The following is a 21,546-nucleotide window of genomic DNA, read 5'->3' as shown; positions in this document are numbered from 1 at the left end:
CCTGGGCCCACTGTTGTTGTGCCCGCGCCAAACGCCATTCTCATAGCGAACAAAATAAAAAACATACATTTTCAAAAAGAGAGCAAAATTCCTCTTCCACACTTGTCGGTGCTCAGGCCCCAACACAGCGGTCTGTCAACCGACTTAATCCAACCCCTTGTCACGCGGGCTGAGGCTTGTCAAGCTGGGTGTTGGGGATAAAAAATCGAGGTTACTCGCTGCAGTTCGCCCAAAGACCCCTGCGCTTCAGCGGAGTGTTTCCCACTTTGGTAAAACCATAGAAATAGGGAGCCATAGAAATAGTTCCCCCCTCAGAGAGTGAATCAGGTTTTTACAGCCAATATTTACTCGTCCCCAAGAAGGATGGAGGTCTCAGACCCATCCTAGACCTCAGACTCCTGAACCGCTCCCTCATAAGATGGAAGTTCAGGATGTTAACGTTGAAACAGATCCTCATGCAGATTTGCTCCGGGGACTGGTTCTTCTCTCTGGACCTGAAAGACACGTACTTTCACATCCAGATAGCCCCCCATCACAGACGATTCTTGAGATTCGCATTCGAGGGAGTGGCTTACCAATATACAGTCCTTCCCTTCGGGTTGTCCCTAGCTCCCCTCACTTTTACGAAGTGCATGGATGCTGCACTTTCCCCTCTGAGACAGATGGGAATCCGTGTCCTGAATTACCTCGACGACTGGCTCATATTGGCCCAGTCGCAGACCGAGCTAGAGCATCACAGATCCGTGCTCCTCAGCCACTTGGAGTGCCTAGGACTCAGGGACAATTTCGCCAAGAGCTCACTGCTCCCCAGCCAACGTATATCGTTCCTGGGTGCAGTTTTCGACTCAGCCCATATGAGGGCTGCAGTCTCGCCAGAGCGCGCTCTGGCCATTCAGCAGCTCATGGCCTCTGTCAGGATCAAAACCCGTCTCCCTTTGAAGTTTTTCCAGAGGATGCTAGGGCTGATTGCTTCCGCCTCCCCGGTTTTGCAGCTCAGCCTCCTTTGGATGCGGCCTCTGCAATACTGGCTAAACCTTCGGGTCCCACCTCACGCTTGGCGGCATGGCCGCTTTTTTGTCAGGGTAAATCAGGCCTGTATAGCAGCCCTGAAACCCTGGAAGGGCCCTCTGTGGTTCAGCCGTGGTGTTCCCTTGGGGGCAGCATCCAGAAGGACGGTGGTCTCGACAGATGCGTCCAACTGGGGTTGGGGCGCTCTGTGCGAGGGCAGACCAGCCTTCGGCTCATGTTCAAACAACGAGAGCCATCTGCACATCAACTGTCTAGAAATGCTAGCAGTGAGTCGAGCCCTTCACTCTTTTCAGACGGTCCTGAGGGGACGCCACATCTTGGTCCGGTTGGACAGCATGACAGTGGTGTCCTACATACACTACATACACGGGCTTTCATCCAGTCGCCTCTGTGCACTGGCAAAGCAGCTCTTGGAATGGGCCCTGCCCAGGCTGCGATCGCTAAGAGCATCGCACATACCGGGCAGATTGAATCTGGGAGCAGACATGCTATCTCGGAGTAATGTCCCCTCAGATGAGTGGATGCTCCATCCCCAGACGATTCTCAGAATCTGGGAGATCTTCGGGAGGGCAGAGGTCGACCTCTTCGCCTCAGGAGACAACTCTCACTGCCCAATCTTCTTTTCGAAGGACATAGATGCGCTGGCCCATGACTGGCCCAGCCTCCTTCTTTACGCTTTTCCCCCGATCACTCTGATCCCTCAGGTCATCAGACGAATCAGGGAAGACAATCACAGAGTCCTCCTGGTGGCCCCACTCTGAAGGAACCAACCTTGGTCCTCGGAGCTGTTCAGGCTTTCAACGAAAGCCCCATGGCCGATCCCCCTGAGACGGGACCTCCTCTCTCAGGCATACAGGACAATCTGGCACCCCCAGCCAGAGAACTGGGCTCTGCACCTGTGGTCCCTCGATGGGAGCCTGTTAACCTCACAGGGGACGTGCTGAATACCATTTCTCAGTCGAAAGCCCTGTCTACTAGACGCCTCTACACCCAGAAATAGTCAGTCTTCGTCGACTGGTGTGCAGCTCGAAACGAAGACCCTGTGGTGTGTGACATATCTCCGATATTGTCATTTTTCCAGGAGCGTCTGGACAAGGGCCTTACCCCTTCCACGCTCAAGGTATACGTAGTAGCCATAGCAGCGTTCCACGCACCTATCGCTGGCCAGTCAGTGGGACGAAACAGCCTTGTAGTGCGCTTCTTAAGAGGTCCCCCCCCCCCACCATTCCACGGTCCTCAGAGCGCTCAAAGGGGCCCCCTTTGAGCTGCTGCGGTCAGCTGACCTTCGGCCCCTGATGCTTAAAAATGCTCTGCTACTTGCTCTAGCATCGGTAAAGCGTGTAGGCAATCTGCAGGCCCTCTCCGTGAGCCCTGCGTGCCTTGAGTTTGGGCCTAACGACTCGAAGGTCATTCTAAAACCCAGGCATGGCTACGTCCCCAAAGTGCTCTCGACTCTCCGTTCAGAGCACAGGTCATTTCCCTCTCAGCGCTACCTCCCTTGACGGACGAGCAAGAGTTGAATTTACTCTGCCCAGTTAGGGCGTTGAGGACCTACATCGAGCGGTCGCAGCCATTTTGGCAGTCTGACCAGCTCTTCGTCTGCCGCACCAAAGGGCTTCCGGTCACAAAGCAACAACTCTCGCGTTGGATAGTTGACACTATTGCTCTATGTTACTTGTCTATGGGCCTAGATTGCCCCATAGGAGTAAGAGCCCACTCCACTAGAGGCATGGCCTCTTCGTGGGCCTGGTCTAGTGGTGTCTCTATCAAGGACATCTGTGATCTTGTCAGATTTTATAACCTGGACGTACCGACCTTACATGCTTGGGTCCTCTCAGTATGATACGACGGCATCTGATGAGCCCAGTCATCACACCATACTTAGGGAGCTAGCTCTCTCTTTAGCAAGTGTAACATAAAGGGCTCGATGGCTTCGGCCTTCTTACTTATCCTCTGGACCCCCTTGGTGCCCAAGACAGGTTCAGTCGTTCCCTCCCATGGCACGGCGTGGTTGAATTCGTTCCCCACACGCAGTATGAGTGAAGTATCGAAAGGGAACGTACTCGGTTTACGAATGTAACCTCAGTTCCCTGAGATACGGATGCACATTCTTTGCTCTTCATTTTCTAGAAGTAGAAGTGTTGTATTTTTGTGTAGCTAATGAATTAAGAGAAGATACACCGCCATCTTACTCCGACGAAAGTGACTTGAACGCACCTACCGTCGTAAACACGACTTCCCACCACGTAAATACAAACTTCCCAGGAGGACTTGAACGCACCAATACAGTGTTATTGTGGCTGAGGTGTTACCTGACAAGCATGACGCGTCGCCATGGAAACAATAAGGGCAAACGTTCTAAAATAACGGGATACACTGCATGATTTTAGCAATCAAGATCATTACTTTATCACACTGTGCGACATGGATCTATTAAACTTGGGTACGACATGCATGTAGACTAGTTTTTGTGTGTGTTGGAAAAAAGGGAAGTGGCGAAAGAAGAAGAGAAAAGAGCTTGAGATAAGCAGTTTTAAGTTTTAGGGCCGTGCCGTGTTGATTTCATGTCGCATTTTCATTGGCTGGTCAGTAGATGTAGATCTTAACAGCAAACACACTGTGTGATGATCATTCTGAATTTCTGACACTGTCAGAAAATGATCGTAGGCTATTTTTGGTCGCAAGACCAGGAAAACGGCCTTCTCACTGTACGACATAGGACCACCGATTAAGAGCCATGATCACAGAAATCGCCATGATTGTTTCACGATGGCAATCTTTCGTCTCGGACAGCCAAAAATCGTGCAGTGTATCCCGGGCTTTAAAAAAAAACTCACTCTGGGGGGTCAGCTAAAATATTTTAAACTTGAAAGGGTTAACACGACAGCTTTCTTCTTCCATGTGGGTGTTTGGCATCACGGCATCTTTATTTCCAGGTGGACCGTTAAAGAACATGACACACATCACCCAGAAATCCTGTAGAATTTAACCATTCAGATGATGACTTCAGACATTCAGCCAACGGTCTGTGGGCGTGACACCTGAGGTTGAGACTACCGAGACACGTCATGAAGAGAACAGATTTGAGGGGAAAGGGAGGTTAACATTTTTTATTAAAGGGCTTATGAAGGGTCATGTTAATTCAGGAAATTACGTAGATGAGTCACTTTGGTCCATTTCCCCAGAAGAGAAATGTTGTAATTTTTGAATGCATGCTATTTGCTAAATGTGAATTGTGTCGACTTTTAGGAGTACAATATAGATGACCAAAAATGTAATAGATTTAGACTATCTAAATTATCACTCATGTTAGATATAGTATCAGCAATTCAGTGACATGAAAAAAAAAAGTTTCAGGGTAGCTTCAACACACAACAGCCTAAAATAACTGCATATATTATTTCAGGAGATCACACTTACAAATAACCAGATAGAGTAGTATGTGTATTTGCCATGCTGTCCGAGGAGAGGGCTCCGAGCTCGGTATTTTGGCCTGAACCCAGAGTACTCCCCCCGTATTCCTGGTTAGGAAAGTAACCAGGCGAGTATGAGGAGACAGGGTGGTGCAGGGATGCTGAAAACTGTCGAGAAACATAGGTGAGTCGACTGCATATATATATATATATATATATATAGGTGCTGATTTGGTAAACATGTTGATTGCTGACTGCTGATTGAAATTACATGATTAATTAGATCATTTGAACGTGTTCCTCCAAAACTTTGCTAATAAAATATCATATAAATGTTCATGAGGAAATAGCTTTCAAAAACTGTGTCTTATGACAGCCCTATGATGTGCAGCTGAAACGTGTGTGCAACTGCAGGCAGTAAAGGTCATGATAAGTAATCTTAATTTATTTTACATGTACTGCCTTTGCACGTTCACCATTGACCTACATCAACCTTTGATGTATCGCCTGCCTAAACGTACATTTACAACCTCCCACACGTTGTGGTTAAAATAGCCAGACCACTTCATCGCTTGTTCAGTTCAGCTACCCAATCAGAGCATGAAGATGTTGATCTACAAAAGAGGTTTTGGTGGAAATGAGGTTTACAGGACATTTGGTTTAACCATTTGTTTCAGAGCATTACTACACTGCATCTGTTATACTGGTCAAATCCAATCAACTGTAATCAAATAATCATTTTCCTGACTGACGAAAATCATAAATGTGTGGTAACTTTGGTAAATTACCATGAAGAGTCTTAATTTATTATTTTATTCATATGTTTCACAATAATGCAATTTAAGAAGTAGTTCAGCAGTTCAAAAAAGAACTCAAGAAACTCTATAGGCCTACATCAGTAATACTTCCTTATGTCTATTTCTGCTTTCTGTCACATTGACGTCAAAATCTTAAGGAAGGCTAAAAATTAAAAATAGTGAATGAACATTCGTAGCATATGATAAACTACCCTTAGGAAAACAAAAAACAGGGAACAGAATTCTCATGTTCTGGCAAGGTTCTTTCAAACTTAAGACAAACAAACTTTTTTCAGTAGTGTTAGTGGGACGTTAATTCAAAGTTATCTAGACTTTAATAATATTCTCAAAACTTTAGAACAAAATGCTAAGTATACATTGACCAATTCGGTTGTTAGTTCACCTTTTAGTGCTTCATTGCGTTCTGTACACACACAGTTCAGTAAAATACGGGAGTGACAACCGCATTCTACAACAGTATTACCTCCCGAAAAAGGTAGTGACAACCGCATTTACGGAAATTCTCTGCAGTGTGTACGGAACAGAACTGAGCAACTAGTTGTTAATGACATTTTTTAACGTGCATCGGAGATGTCTCTCTTCTTTGTGCGCGGTGAATCACAGGGAAAGCACGAGTCTTGAATCGTTTGTGTTGCCAGATCTTGCTAAAAAAATCAGCGAACAAGAACAAGCCTATAATAAAGCGAAATAAATCCAAATGCTTTATGCTGAAAATAAGAACAAAATATCGCGACTCGTGTCTGCTCACTTTAATAGCTTAAACGACAAGCCCAAAACGCTTAAAATGAGTGATCGTGGCAACACAGAAAGCGCGCGCTCTGTGTGAAACAAGCTGTGCAAGCATAAACAAAACACGACGCTTACGTCGACTGAAAATAACGAGTGTTTTGTCATTGTATATTACTTTGGTCACAATAACGGATACCAAACACACGAGACGCCAGAACGTCGCTATGGTTTCCAAGCTGTCAATCATCAGAGTTTCGAGAGTGACGCCGGTTTCACACTGCAAGCGTAAGCAGCGCGTATTTTTTTCGGCGTGCATGTTAATCAATGAGTGCATTCACACCGGCAGCAGGAGCAGCGCGTAAGCGTCAAGCAGGAGCGTCGCGTAAGCAGCAGTGAAGCGGGTGTTTCGCGCCGAGTCTATTTTTGCTGCGCTGCTGACGCTCAATTAAAGTGAAAGTACACTTTTGATGGACAAAATAAATATAATTTCACACAAAAATGTTCAAAATGCACAGAATAAGCATGTCTAATGTGTTTTAACAAGAATTTGAGTATGACGAAAAAGAAAATTAAGAATCAAAAATATTTATAGAAGATTTACCCATTTACACGTGTTTTTAATTATTCAGTCTGGGTTAAAGTATATGGTGTTTTATAAAAAACTAAAGTAAACTAGTCAGAAAATATGATATATAAACATTATTTTAGTTATTACACAGACAGCTATATAGGCTGCAGCATTCCCAAATCAAACCCGAGTTTGCTGGCTTTTTTCGCCGATTTTTCTGTCTTGTAAACATGTGCACGCGGCAGATGATGCAAAACACAAAGCTTACTCATTCATGTGCAGCAATGGATGACACGAGGCTTTTATTTATTTATTTTCATTTATTTATTTATTTACGTTTATATGCGAATGTTGTACACCTCCCCATGTTAACAAACTTTCAAGACTATCAAGTTTATAAATGACCAACTTATAAAAACAAATTTATAGCTGTCTTTGTAAAGAAATGCTCACTTTATATGTAGCTTCGAGCCGCTGCTGTGACGCTGTACAAACGCTTCCAGTGTGAATACTCGCGCGTCTCTGTCCCTGCAGTGACGATGTAGTTACGCTCACGCGCTGCTCACGCGCCGCTCACGCTTGCAGTGTGAAACAGGCGTGAGTCGTGTTCCGTACTCACATGTTAATGATAATTTAGGGGATTCACTCCCGCATTTAAAAACTTAAAGTGTGTACGTGGTCATTGTTTGTGTGGAATGGAATGTTCTGGAATGTTTTAGTTTTGTGTTTTTTAACAAGCAATCTTCTAATAAGAGGCTTTCACACTGAGCACATTTGCTGCAATCTGAGTGCAATTGATCCTGGCACCCCCACAGCATGGGCCTACTTGATTCTATCGAACCCTGGTGCATTTAGGTTTATTTTGCATCATCACAAAAGTGCACAGTGTGCATGATAAAAAACACAACTCAGGTCAATATATTGTACAATGTCTTTTGAGGAGACAACTGATTGCGAGCCATTCATTTGTCGCTCTGATTGCGCTCAATCTTACACTGCACACTCGTATCCAAAGTAAGTGTTCACCACTGTCATCTCCCCCACGTGTTTCACTGAACTAATAACATCTTCGTCGGTATAGATTGTGCATGATATTTTATTTCCTGAACAAGCGGAAACTCGGGATTGAGTAAGTTGCTTTCACATTCACGCAAATCGCGCCATAGTTCAAAAGAACTCGGACCACCTCCTACAGGTAGTTTCGGGTTTAGTACCCCGGTGAGCACCCGGTCCTCATGACAGCGTTCACATTACTAATTTTTCATGTGAACCATTCTTTGTTGAACTAAACTGTCATTATTAAAGCCCCCTAGTTGCTGCCAACATATGGGAGTTACAATTTAGCAACTGAAATAAGCTAACACCCACTGGGTTTGTTTGATTGTGCAGGCATAAGACAAGAGATGGAAATGCATCTAAAAATTTAATTGGTTCAGTAATAAAGCCTTTGCTAAACCACAGCCACGAGTGTATTTATAAGAACTAACTACTGTTGCTTACATAACCTTTGCTTTGATGCTAGACGTTCCCCACAGTTGCTATAAAGGCAACATGTAGGCTAAAGTGTGTTAAGCGGTTTTACTGAGAAGAGCGCGTGCACAAGTGTGAAGCAAATTCTCATTGTATTGTTTATAATGCCTTCATGTTGACAGTCCACAATAACAATAATAGTAATAATAATAAAACGGTAAGTTGGCACATACAATTAGTATTTTCAGAATAACTGTGTTATCATTGTTTTTAAACATTGTATAGGAGCACTACACTATGTGGTAAATTAGGCCTATGTGGTAAATTTAGGTGGTCATGACATTGATTTTTTATTATTATTTTAATATGTTCCTTGAGGTTCACTTATAATGTTAATAACATTTGTTTTATATATATAAAGCAAATATTTTCAACCTTCATTCTGGCCCTCTGAAAATATATGTTTTTAAGGGGTGGCTCCTTTAAGGCAGTAAATGGCCACTGTTATGACTGGTTAACATCATTGCATAGGAAGCAGTATGAAGTGTTTTGAAAACATCCATAGAAAACTGTCATTTACAGACAAAACAGTATGAAATCATTTAGGTTATTTATGGTTTGTGATGCAGATGCTGTCAGTTCAAATTTAGTTATCTTTCAAAAAAAGTTATTTTGCTAACTCTCCATTACACTGTGCCTGTGCTGTACACTAAAATGCTCAGAACAAACATATAATCCTCCGATGTGATTAAGGATGCCATTAAAACTACCCATCCACTTGTTTCCAACGCTGGGATCCATCTGAAGTCTCTACAGGGTCACCGTGATTTTGCCAAGTAAGACATGTTCCTGGATCAACATATTTTGTTGATCCTGGAACAACATTCCTATCCGAAAATTGAGTCCTATCCTTTTCCCAAACCCTTAAACTGACCCTACCCATAACTTATCCCTAAAATCAGAGGGAAATGATAGTTGCATAACACTGTTGTGGAAGCACCTAATCCAGGTTGTAAGCCTAAACTTTACATAAACGGTAAACTTGTCCCTCAAATCTGATTGGTTGACTGGAATGTTGTTCTAGGATCAACAAAGATGTTGATCCAGGAACATGTTGTACTTGGTGAAATCACGTTCACCGTCTGGGTCGAGATGCAAATGAGCTATTTAAACAGGACGTATCAAAATGAACATTCTTTCACTCTTCTGTTTGTCTTGTTGCCAACAGACTCAAGTGCATGGAGTACTCAGAAACTTAACGTGCATCTGTATGCCGTATACAGTGCAGACAGCGTCAGTGATTATAATGTTATATTTGCTTTTGACACAATGCCATGGTCACATCCAGTGTAAGCAAATGCCAGACATTAAAGGCACAATATGTAATTTTTCGCCGCTAGAGGTCACTTATTAAAAACATAGGCGTATCTTGATGGCGCCTTGATTTTGCGGAATCATGTAAGGTGTTGTCTTCATGTCTACAGCCGGTGGAAAACAAATCATATTCTTGGATGAGCTAATGTATTAAAGATTTATTAACATTGCTGTTGTATAAAGCAGGGCGTGGCTGAAAGCCGCTGGAGTGCTTCCGCTTCTTCCGTTTCTTCCGGTCATGCGTATGTGGGGTAACGCAACGCAGTTTTATCATATTAGATACATTTGTGTGTTGAAAGTTATTATAATGCTACTCTGTGCGTTCGGCTACTATGAGACACTTGTTGCACACTGTAAGCAAGTTTGATATTAGGCATGTTAAAACGTGGTACTCGCGGTAAATCAAGAAAATGAGATTTAAACAATAAGACTTACTGTGCTGAGCTATATAACATGATTAGTTTTCTGTTGATGAATGTATCTAAACAGTTACTCACCTGTCTAATAGGTCACATAATATATTAAAGCGTCTTTGGTGTTTCCATAGTTTCTACAAAATAAAACTGGAAATTGAGGGTAACGCGTATGATGTCATTGATAGGCAATGCATGGACACAGTCTGTGTCCTGGTTAAAATTGCTTATTTCTCTGGATTTAAACATTCTTGCAAACATTTGGGATAATGTAAGTACACAAGTCAACAAAATATATAACAATGTTCTAGTGTTTTTTGGATATTTTAATCCAAAAATCGTACATATTGTGCCTTTAAGTGACTGAATGCTGGTGGGCGGAGCCTATGGTGTGATGATGTATAACTATTCGTCGATATCTTGCTCTGGAGGCAGTCATATGCAAATATATTTGCCCGTGTGACGTCACAGATCACGCAATATCAAAACAAGCTATTTTTGGATTAAATAAATGCTTTGTTTATAATGAGGAGGACGTTTTTGAGCTATGAAACTTGCAGGATGTTTTAATGGTAAAAAGACCTCTTATAAGATGAAGGCAAACTTGATTTCTCATGTCATGACCCCTTTAAATTAAATTGCGATTATGAGCAGGAAATTCATATCTGTTTTTCTTGGCTAAAATGCTAGGGCATTATTGCGATCTCTCTTTGCACTTTTTGTGACATGACTTTTGTTTTTGTTATGGTCTTTGGACAAATGATATTGAAATTGTATTTTATTTACAAATGAATGGTAAGTATTTTTTTGTAAATAAATAACACGTCATAAAAATGTTTTACGTCAAAGCCGCTATACTGTCAAAACAAACTGTTGCTATCTCACACAATCTAATCACTGATGAACTTGTGGGTTGCAGTGAAAAATACAAAAACCCCAGTTCTCACTATAGGAATAATGGTCTTTGAACAAAGTTTACTTCAGTGCTAAGTAAACACCAGTGGGTGCGTCATAGGCCTGAAACTAAATTTTCCAACCCTCCCCAGTATGTGTGGTTGACAAGTATGAAGATTTGATGCAAACTGTTTACATCCTTTTCTCACAATTTCGGCTAACAAGCAAATTTAGGGTATAAAATTAAAATAAAATAAATAAATTTAACTAATTTATATCTCTATATTACTCTCTGTTGGTGGTTGAAAATGGGACAAACAGTTTTTGGGACAAACAAGATTTTGTTTGGTTAGTTGTGTTCTTATTTGTTTTGATTAATTTTTGTCTTGTACCATGATTCTAGTCATTTTCTCTTTTTAAAACATTTGATAAAATATACAAGGAATTTGACGGGATCCAGATCATGTTTTGCTGTCTACTGTTACTAACTTTTTGCATTACTTAAAGAGGAAATCACAACCTCAGCCCAGTTTCAGCATGAGACATTTCAGCAAAACGCATTGAGACAGCAGCCACAAGCAACACTTTCCCAGGAAAGAGGGATGGTGAGTGTGTGATATTCTTATGACGATATGTAAAAATTATTTTTAAATCTAAATTAATATAATGTGTTTACTAAGCTGAAAGCATGTTTAATCTTTCTTTTGTTTTTGTTACAACGGAAAAAATGCTGCTAGCACTGTATGCAAAAAAGTAAACATGTTTCAAAAATTGATGCTTGTTAAATTTCAGTGTCTTAACCAATTCAAAATATGCTGCTCTGAATCCTATCACTTAATACATAAGCTCTTTGTTGAAATTATATACTTCATATGATATTTCTGTTTAAAGTGTAAACTTTTTTTGCAGTGTTTCTCTCTGATCTGTTGTGGGTGGATGCTGCTTTCTTCAGTTTTCGGTAATAGAAATTGCATTAAATATCATCTAACTAAAGAGATCGCAATGTAACATCAAGTACTTGATGTTAAATCAGAAATTTTGTGCCTCAGCAAATTACACAGGAAGCATGTGCATGTGCAACGAGAAAGCATGATAAATTCAAGTTGTTGCTGGTCTTTGTTTTTCAGCTTTTGGCAATGCGGCAGTAAATCGCACTACAACTTTATTTGTCAATCATGGACAGTCTGCCAAAATTCACTGCAACTACAGACGAACAAATGACACAGAAATCATGACAGTGAATCTTCAAACAATAAATGGTACACTGTGTTACATGCACATGCGTTCATGGGAAAAAACTAGCTGTAATGATCACATCAGATTCATATGGATTAATAAGACTATGGAAATATCATTCGAGCTATTAAATTTGCAAATTCAGGATACCGGCACATACACCTGTACTGTGAAGAGGATTGCAAAACCACCTGAAGAGGAACTGGGAGTAGAAAGAGTTCAAGTTATTGGTAAATACTTCTTTTATAATCAGCAAAAAGATAGATAGATAGATAGATAGATAGATTATAATAATATTTTTGAATTCCTCCACTATTTGCAGTACGTCCCGTCTTGTCTCTATCCTGTGTGAAGAGGCCTGATGGATCTCCCATGATTCTGTGCTCTGTGGGATTTTATCACGATTCTCTTGAACAGCTGTGGATCAGAGATGGAGACATCCTCAACAGTTCATACTCAAACAAATCATTCAATGGATCCTTCAATCAGAAATCATACCTTATACTGCCGCCACAAACCTTCAATGACACAATCTACTCCTGCTGGGTAAACCACTCGTCATTAAACAAACCACTTGTGGCCAATTTATCAAGCTCTGTCTGCTATGAACGAGGGGGTAAGTTTTGAGATATTGTGTATTTCTTATTTAAATGTGTTACATACTGTATTTATGAGGCCTTTGGAATTATTCTGTCTTGTAGGTGTACCTGTGAATATGGTGTTTATCATCTCTTCGATTTTGGCTGTCTTTTTGATCATTGCAGTCATGTTCATTGCAGTCATGTGTAAACATTACAGTAAGTCTCACTGTCCATCCTAAAAGTCAAATTTAGTTTTAAATGTCATTCTGAAATGGAAACTGTGTCGAATCTTTTTTTGTTTTCTTTTTTTTTTTCGTAAACACAAGACTGTTGAAAGTAGGGTGACCATATGTGCCATTTTCCCAGGATGTGTCCTGTCCAGGATTTCTAAATTGCCTAAAATGACTTGAGCCCTTGCCTCTTATATCGTCAAAGTGGTCATATCGATGTGCCATCGGAACGCTATTTAGGAACACGATTTCTACACGGAGGTCTCTGCAAGCCGCTGTTCTTATTGACAGTCTTCATGCAATTCATTAAAATGTTGTCGTATTTGCAGTGCTTTTACCGTTCTCTGTAGATCCAGCCTTCTCACAAGCCACGATTGGTCGATTATGTACAGTGTTATGCGAAAGTTTGGGAACCCCTTACAGAATCTGTGAAAATGTGAATAATTTTAACAAAATAAGAGAGATCATACAAAATGCATGTTATTTTTTATTTAGTACTGTCCTGAGTAAGATATTTTACAAGATATTGTAAAAGATGTTTACATAAAGTCCACAAGACAAAAAATAGCTGAATTTATTAAAATGACCCTGTTCAAAAGTTTGGGAACTGTAGGAAACTTTTTCCTCGTCGAAGCAGAGACCAAGAGATGTTGGGATATCTTTCAAGCAGAAGTTACTCTTTATTGAGAAACGCGCTGTGCGTCGCTGTAGTCATCCAAGTCCAACTAAGGCAGTGTACTTGGTAGTTCATATACATTCAAGGGGGAGGGATACATAGAGTAGAGGTGGAGACAATCTAAACAAAGCATGCAAATGCAGTGCAGGAATCAGCCCATTCCCTACATTTCCCAGCCATGATCTAATCAGCACAATGGTGTCATCCAAATGCATAGGTGCTAATCCACTCAGTCTGACAGTATAGCCCATACCCTTACATTATCATAGAGACAAAGGCACCACTGTATCTTGAGCCCGTCCTGCCAAATGGCCAGAAAGTGCATGAAGACAAAAGGTCAACGTTACAGACACCTGGGCTGCTTGCCCCGACCTCCCCAAATTGTCATTATCTTTACCTCAAAATGTCAAATACAATACACTTCACCTTAGCACTTCATGTGAGGTTATGTCAGGATGTAGGATCAGCAGATCTTAAACAGATTCTTAAATTTGTAATCCCACAGAACCCTTGGTTCTTAATACTGTGTGTGGTTACCTGGATGATCTACGACTGTTTTTTTTTGTTTTGTGATGGTTGTTCATGAGTCTCTTGTTTATTCTGAGCAGTTAAACTGAGCTCTGTTCTTCAGAAAAATCCTCCAGGTCCTGCAGATTCTTCAGTTTCAAGGATTTTTTGCATATTTGAACCCTTTCCAGCAGTGACTGTATGATTCTGAGATCCGTCTTTTCACACTGAGGACAACTGAGGGACTCAAACACAACTATTAAAAAAGATACAAACATTCACTGATGCTCCAGAAGGAAACACGATGCATTAAGAGCCGAGGGGTGAAAACTTTTGAACAGGATAAAGATGTCTACATTTTTCTCTTTTTGTTGAAATATCATTTTTTTCATTTAGTACTGCCCTCCGTTAGCGACAGAAGATACCTACATTTTTCCCGGAAGACAAATTATGTACAATTTACCTTGATCTTCAAATTCAAAATGTTTTCACCCCCCGTCTATTAATGCATCGTGTTTCCTTCTGGAGCATCAGTGAATGTTTGTATCTTTTTTAATAGTTGTGTTTGAGTCCCTCAGTTGTCCTCAGTGTGAAAAGACAGATCTCAAAATCATTCAGTCACTGCTGTAAAGGGTTCAAATATGCAAAAAGGTTCCCAAACTTTTGCATAACACTGTGTATAATGCACACTATTGGTCAAATTATTTTTCAGTCATTACCTTCCGCAAATATGAAAACAAAAACAAAACTGGGACATTTTATGCAACTTAGAAATCCTGGACAGGACGCGTCCTGGGAAAATGGCACATATGGTCACCCTAGTTGAAAGTGTTTCTATCAGAATATATTCATATTAATTACAAGCAAAATGTCATTAGGCATCATGTCATGTAATGTTATCGCATAATTATGATTGAATAAATGTTTTAATGAGTCGGCGGTCTGTGTTTCCTGTAGGAGTGAGTTTCACACCTGAGCCTGTCCTTCATGCTCACCTGCAGACTGAGATGTTGTATTCAACACTGGGTAACCATCATCCAGTTCCATGCAACCCTGTTGGAGTCCGCTAATCTCCACAATAAGCACTGAATGAAGACATTTTACAATGACAGATCTCTGTGTATTCACTCTAGTACAATTATACAACAGGTAGTCCAAGTCTTCCAATTTGATTGGCCAAGTATAGCAATCCAAAAGTGCATAAGTGGAAGAGATTTGGCGAGTCTTTCAGCAGGTTACATCTATACGCCAGGCAACAATGTTTTTTTATAAACATTGTTAAACAACTTATTTGTTTAGAAACACTGAATCATTCTGGAATGAAACAAGCAAGTCTTTGAATCATTCACTCAACCAAGTGATTAAAAAAAACCTGATTCAATTAGCAACAAGACAAGTGGTTGTTATTAAAAGTGAGGCATTGAATTCACTTATGAACTGATTTGTTCAAACATGATTCATTCAGGAACAAAACAAGTGACTTTTTATGGGTGATGCACTGAATCATTCACTCAACCGTTTTGTTCAAAAAACAGTGATTCGTTCAGTTACTTAAAGGGTTAGTTCACCCCAAAATGAAAATTCTGTCATTAATTACTTACCCTCATGTCGTTCCAAACTCGTATGACTTTTGTTCATCTTTGGAACATAAATGAAGATCTTTTCGATGAAATCTGAGAGCTTTCTGTCCCTCCATAGACTGCCTTTGCAACTACCACTTTGACGCTTCAAAAAGATCATAAAGAAATCAGAAAACTAATCCATGTAAATTGAGTGGTTTAGTCCAAATTTTCTATTTTTATTCGCTTTTTATGATAAAAAGATTTAATTTAGGCTTTTAGTCACATGTAAACATTGATCAGCAAACATAAACAGAAGCTCAACCGAACATGAATAACGCACAAGAACAAACCTCTTCCAGAAGCTCAAACGTGCTGCATAACACACGAGAATGAACCTCATTGGTTAGATCAAGTTGCAAAGGCAGTCAATGGAGGAACAGACATCTCTCCATTTTACATCAAAAAGAGCTTCATTTGTGTTCCAAAGATGAACGAAAGTCTTACGGGTTTGGAACAACATGAGGATGAGTAATTAATGTCAGAATTTTAACTTTGGGGTGAACTAACCCTATTGTATAACTAACGTATTATTTATTGAGCGAAAGCAAACATTGCAATCGTGCAGTTTGCAGCACAGCTCTGATTATCTGCAACTGCTTCACTACTGCTCTTTTCCTGCAGTGTTCATTCAATCAGTCTGTAGATTTTGGAAAGTCTGTGTTGGCAAATTTCACAGAAAATCGCATAGTGTATGATGGGATTCTGACTAATGATTCCATCCAGTTGGAGGAAACGTGGTTGATATTTTGAGCCAATTTCAGAACACAATTTTTTTCAGTTGTCATGCAGCTGCTAGCATCGAGCGTTCACGGCATGTCGTAATTACCGTAATTTCGAGATGACAACACGTGATGCTGTTCACATCGCCGGACTGGGAATTTTGCATTTCTAGGGCAACACTATCAATGCCTAAATAAATCTACAGCAGTCAGGTGGTACAACGGTCACATGGTACAAGTAAGAGCTCTCAGAAAGTTGTAATTATGAGCTCTACGAGGACTTGAACGCTTTTTTACAAGTTTAAATCTCATAATTACTCATAATGGCGTGAACATACCTTGTGGTCCTCAGTCATTTAGAGTACTCTTCTCTTCTGAGTTCTCTTCTCTACGTTAGGGCAGAAAAAACTGTCACTTACATGAGATAACAGTAATAGAGAATGTACAACAATTCAGTGTTTTAATCATATCCTGCCCTGCTTTTTTTTTTCTTTTTTTTTTTGAGAAGCTATGTCACTGGAATATACGTCACAATAGGGAAGAAAAGACTATTGAAACCTCCATTTCATGGCGACTTTAAGACTAGGCTACCACCTTACCAAAACACAAACAAACTTAACATAGTGCAAAAACATTTCTTCACATCAATTGCATGAATAAAAGGATGGCAAGCTTCATCAGATGGATTTCATGAGATTCTTTGCTGCTCTGAGGGGTTTTACCCTTCTTCTCTGGAGCTGGTGTGGATGAGAAATGGAGAATTTCAGAACATCTCTCACACATACATCATTAACAAAACTAACCCAGATGGGTCATTCACCCTTCATTCATATTTGAATGTATCTGACTTACATGAGATAACAGTAATAGCAAACCACAACAATTCAGCGATTTAATCAAGTCCTTCCCTCCATTTTTCTTTTTTGAGAAGCCGTGTCACTTGAATATACATCACAATAGGGAAGAAAAGACTATTGAAACCTCCACCTTACCAAAACACAAACAAACGTAATATAGGGCAAAAACATTTCTTCACATCAATTGCATGAATAAAAGGATGGCAAGCTTCAACATGCGAAACTAAACATTAAAAATAGCACTGTATAAATAAACACAAAGAAAACTTCCTTTTCAACTGCAACTGAAACTTGTGTGCAACTGCAGGCAGTAATTCAGTTTGAGGACACAGTCAATGCACTGACTTTGTGAACTTTGTATAACTCATTCTTTTTATTACATTTTCACACGTGACCTAAATGACAGCTTCCCTGCATTTCACGTGCATACAACCACGCTGTGGTTAAAATAACTAGACCTCACCGCCTCTTCAGCGTGTGAAGATGCTCTACAAAAGAGGTCTTGGTGCAGCTAGTTATGAGCAAATGAGGTCTGCAAGACATTTGGTTTAAACATTTAAGCTCCCTTGCACTTTTAGACATTGTCAAACAGCTAGGTCATGATGTTACTTCTCCATTGTAGCTTGGATAATGAGTAATGCCTCTTATATTAGTCCCCTCCAATCAGTGAAGGCCTTAAAAAAGGACATTGTGACTGGCTGCTCCCTGGATGAATACATATCAACTTTGTAGGTTGTTTGTTTAACTTAATGGGAAACTCATAGTACTCTTTTAATTATAGATTTTTTATTTATTTTTTATTTTTTTTAAAAAAAGCTTTAGTTTATTTTTCTTTCAGTCTACAAATTAAGCGTTTTCTCAGATTGCCTCAGTCGGATTGGTTGAGCATGTTTCTGACATGACTAAACTTAGTCGCCACCTCAAACGAACATCACTTCTTCATTTGCACCATCATGTGTTAGAACAGCAAGTACTTGCAAAATGCAAAAGAGGGTGGAGTTTCCAAAATATGAAATGGTGAGAATATGGGAATTTCATGTTAAAATAATAATATATCTATGCAAAAATATTTTTTTGTTGATGGTGAATTTCGTAAATAGATTGAAACAGCTTTTGTTTTCTTACGTTTTTCATTCAAATATGATACATGTTTTGGTAAGTTTTGTGAAGCATAGCTATAGAGTAATTCATGTGATGTTTGTAGTATTGAAATGTATCATTTTGTGGAAAGATATTCTTGAATGCTTGATTCTGATCGGTCAATTGTGGCATTCTATTTCCAAATATATTTTAAAAAATGCTGTATAACTACAGTCGGGCTTGGCAAGCGGTCTCACACTTTTCGTGCTAATTTCATGTATTTTGTATCCTCTCATTTAACAATTGCAGTTCAAATCAATATTTCATATTTATTTATTTAACTAAGCACCTAAGCAGGTACAGTCATTATTGCAGAAACAAACCAAAACAAAATATATTTTTGTGTAATATGTATCACTCTATTTCTCTGTCTTTTCTTAATAGATATCATCAAAATGTAATTCTGTGAATACATGTGCACTGATGCTGCTGTCCTTGTTTTCTGGTAATGATTATGCAATACTGTTCAAAATGTGAAAATTCACTGAACTGAATTTTCTTTGATGCAGCAATGACAATAAAGACCCCCACTTTTTAAATATGAATTCAAATGTAAACTGGATTTTTATGCATGTCCTGTCTTTTACAGTTGTTATAGCTGGACATACAGAATTCATTGGCATCTCAGTTCAAACTGTTCATCAAGGAAAGTCAGTCAATATCAGCTGTAACTACAAACCATCAAATGACACTGAAAGATTCACAGTGGACCTGGAAATTAATAATAAATCATGCTCCGTAATGAATAATATCAAATCATGGACATATCAGTCATGTCAAGATAACATTAGATTCATTTGGATTTCAAAGACTGTTGAAATGTTATTTGAGGTGTCAAATCTACAGATTAATGATACTGGCATTTACAAATGTGTTGTGATAAGAACCATACCACCTCCTTCTGTGCCTTTGGGAGAAGAAAGAACATTTGTTCAAGTGATTGGTAAGTTTATTTTGACTACAATCAGAAATCACAGTGACATGAGTGTAGATATTATATAACGGCATAACATATATCTGCTCAATGAGCTTATATGAATTATTTTCTAATAACTCTTATATTTACTATAGCACACCCCAAGGTGTCTGTGTCACACGTAAGAGCATCAGATGGATTTCATGAGATTCTTTGCTGCTCTGAGGGGTTTTACCCTTCTTCTCTGGAGCTGGTGTGGATGAGAAATGGAGAATTTCAGAACATCTCTCACACATACAACATTAACAAAACTAACCCTGATGGGTCATTCACCCTTCATTCATATTTGAATGTATCTGACTGTACAAACTACTCGTGTTGGGTAAATCACTCATCCCTGAGCCAACCAATGATTCTCCACCTGTCTCCTGCTGACTGTTATGAGAAAAGAGGTATTACATATTTTTTTAATTTACAGTACATAATAGCAATCATTTTGTTATGTAATTCTGCTCAATATTCCCTTTTTTATAGATAAAAATATATGGATAACTCTGGGGACTTGTGTGCTGCTGATTCTTGCAATACTGATTATCACAGTCCTGTGTGAGCGTTTCAGTGAGTTTAATATTTGATCTTCAAAACATATTGTCTGTTCTTATCAATTTAAATCTCAGTAACCGAAGTTATCACTCTCTTGGTATAGAATCTTTACCACAGAATAATGATTATAAGTGAAATCTAACAAACAAACAAACACAAATTAAAGAGTAGGCTAATGAAGTTTCCATATCCCTTCATATGTTCAGTAATTTGGTGTGGGATTTACATTGAAACAATTTTAAATTTTCAAGAAATTGCTTGTAAGTTTCACAAAAAAAGATATGACAAGTAACCTGAGCACATTTTCTTGTAAAACATACTCCAATGAGTTCAAAAATATCAATACTTTGCTTTCACAGTGATGATTTTTTAATTTATATATGTATTGGCTTTAATGCACTTTTCAAAATAACTAAAGCAGGCAAATGTCAAAACTTTGTATCATTTAGGAGTGGAAAAATATGTTAAAATAATACTAAATACTAATAACAGAAAAGTTTTTCCTTTGCATTTTCAGGCCCCCAAATGCTGTTGTTGTGTAAATGAATGGCCTTTTGGCCATGCATAAATTGTTTTCCATTTTTAGTTGACAACGGTATGTGTAAATGATCACTAAGAGTTATTCACCTTACAAGTGGATGTCAAAAGCAAAAATGCTACAAAATGCACATCATATTTCATATTAAGTTTGACAATCTAGAGCAAAATAAGCACTGTTTTTGGAATTAGCACCCCAAAATTAGTACATTTGTATTAGATTTCTTTCAGCAAATATGATGCAGTGTGGTGTAATATTTTTTTTACAGCGTATAATGTGACATACCCGAGTAATGACAACGACTTACAAACATGATGAAACCAAGGTTCTTTACTGTGATTTAAACTGAAATGACCAAAACATGCACAGCTTATCAGATGATGTATTTACTCACGCACATAGTATTACATTAAGTGAAATTCGCATGCGCCTCCTACCTATAGGCCCCCTAGCTGTTCACAGCATGAATATCAGAATTAGTCTTGTTTTACAGGTTGTGTGTTTCTTCATGAATCCATTTTAAGAAAATGACATTTTATACAGAATATAAACATGTAAACAAAATAACAGTGCAAATTGTTTAATGTTTTTAACAAAAAGGGGGATGAGGACGACTCCTCTTATGCATTGCTTTTTGACCCATAATAGCAATCAGAACTAATTCAAGCCATTATTCTCATGTTCTTCCAGAAAGAGCACGTCGGCGGTCTGTGTCTCCTGTAGGAGTGAGTGTCACACCTGAGCCTGTCCTCCACGCTCACCTGCAGACTGAGATAGTGTATTCAACACTGGGTGACCATCATCCAGTTCCATGCAGCCCTGTCGGAGTCCGCTCATTTCCACAATAAACACCAAATGAAGACCTTTTACAATGATCGATAGCCTGATCCATGTCTATATCATTCACTGACGAGATGCCAACTTGTGTATGTAATATAGTTACATGATTTTTCTTTCTTTTTTTTTTTTTTTTTTACTTCGCTTAACATTTTGATTGTATATATGTGTGTTGACAAAATATATGACACTGAAAATACCATGAGGCCTCTGTTATTTGCAACTTCAGCACTTAAAAACTTAATGAAATTGTTTGCTGAGTGCAGTTTTCTCTCCTGTGTTGACGTATTACCTATTTAAATAATTATTAATAAATAGTTAATTCTTTATTTGTCACATGTACTGCTTTTTCCAGTGACCTACATCCACTTTGCAT

General features: G+C 39.2%; 1 protein-coding gene across 6 annotated transcripts; it reads left to right on the top strand.

Moving 5' to 3' along the window:
* Window positions 1-4,332: 4,332 nt before the first annotated feature.
* LOC127520751 (uncharacterized) lies at window positions 4,333-21,498 on the top strand. Of its 6 annotated transcripts, none has more exons than XM_051909313.1 (12): window positions 4,333-4,626; window positions 11,216-11,313; window positions 11,618-11,666; window positions 11,836-12,174; window positions 12,267-12,560; window positions 12,646-12,741; window positions 14,896-18,153; window positions 18,661-18,721; window positions 18,866-19,219; window positions 19,348-19,644; window positions 19,727-19,810; window positions 21,024-21,498. In XM_051909313.1, exons 7-12 carry the CDS (start codon window positions 18,118-18,120, stop codon window positions 21,179-21,181), a joined length of 990 nt encoding a protein of 329 aa, XP_051765273.1. In that variant the 5' UTR covers window positions 4,333-4,626; window positions 11,216-11,313; window positions 11,618-11,666; window positions 11,836-12,174; window positions 12,267-12,560; window positions 12,646-12,741; window positions 14,896-18,117; the 3' UTR covers window positions 21,182-21,498. The 6 variants fall into 6 exon arrangements, 3 of the variants coding, with proteins under 3 accessions (XP_051765273.1, XP_051765274.1, XP_051765272.1); XM_051909314.1 differs by lacking the exon at window positions 4,333-4,626 and having other exon boundaries at window positions 10,883-11,313; window positions 11,836-11,967; window positions 12,090-12,174; XR_007932185.1 differs by lacking the exon at window positions 4,333-4,626 and adding an exon at window positions 10,893-11,056.
* Window positions 21,499-21,546: the final 48 nt, after the last annotated feature.

This window comes from Ctenopharyngodon idella, chromosome 10 (genome assembly GCF_019924925.1).
Source record: "Ctenopharyngodon idella isolate HZGC_01 chromosome 10, HZGC01, whole genome shotgun sequence".
In the NCBI taxonomy this organism is placed as follows: domain Eukaryota; kingdom Metazoa; phylum Chordata; class Actinopteri; order Cypriniformes; family Xenocyprididae; genus Ctenopharyngodon; species Ctenopharyngodon idella.
Note: the sequence above shows the minus strand (reverse complement) of the source record. Positions and strands in the feature narration are given on the sequence as shown.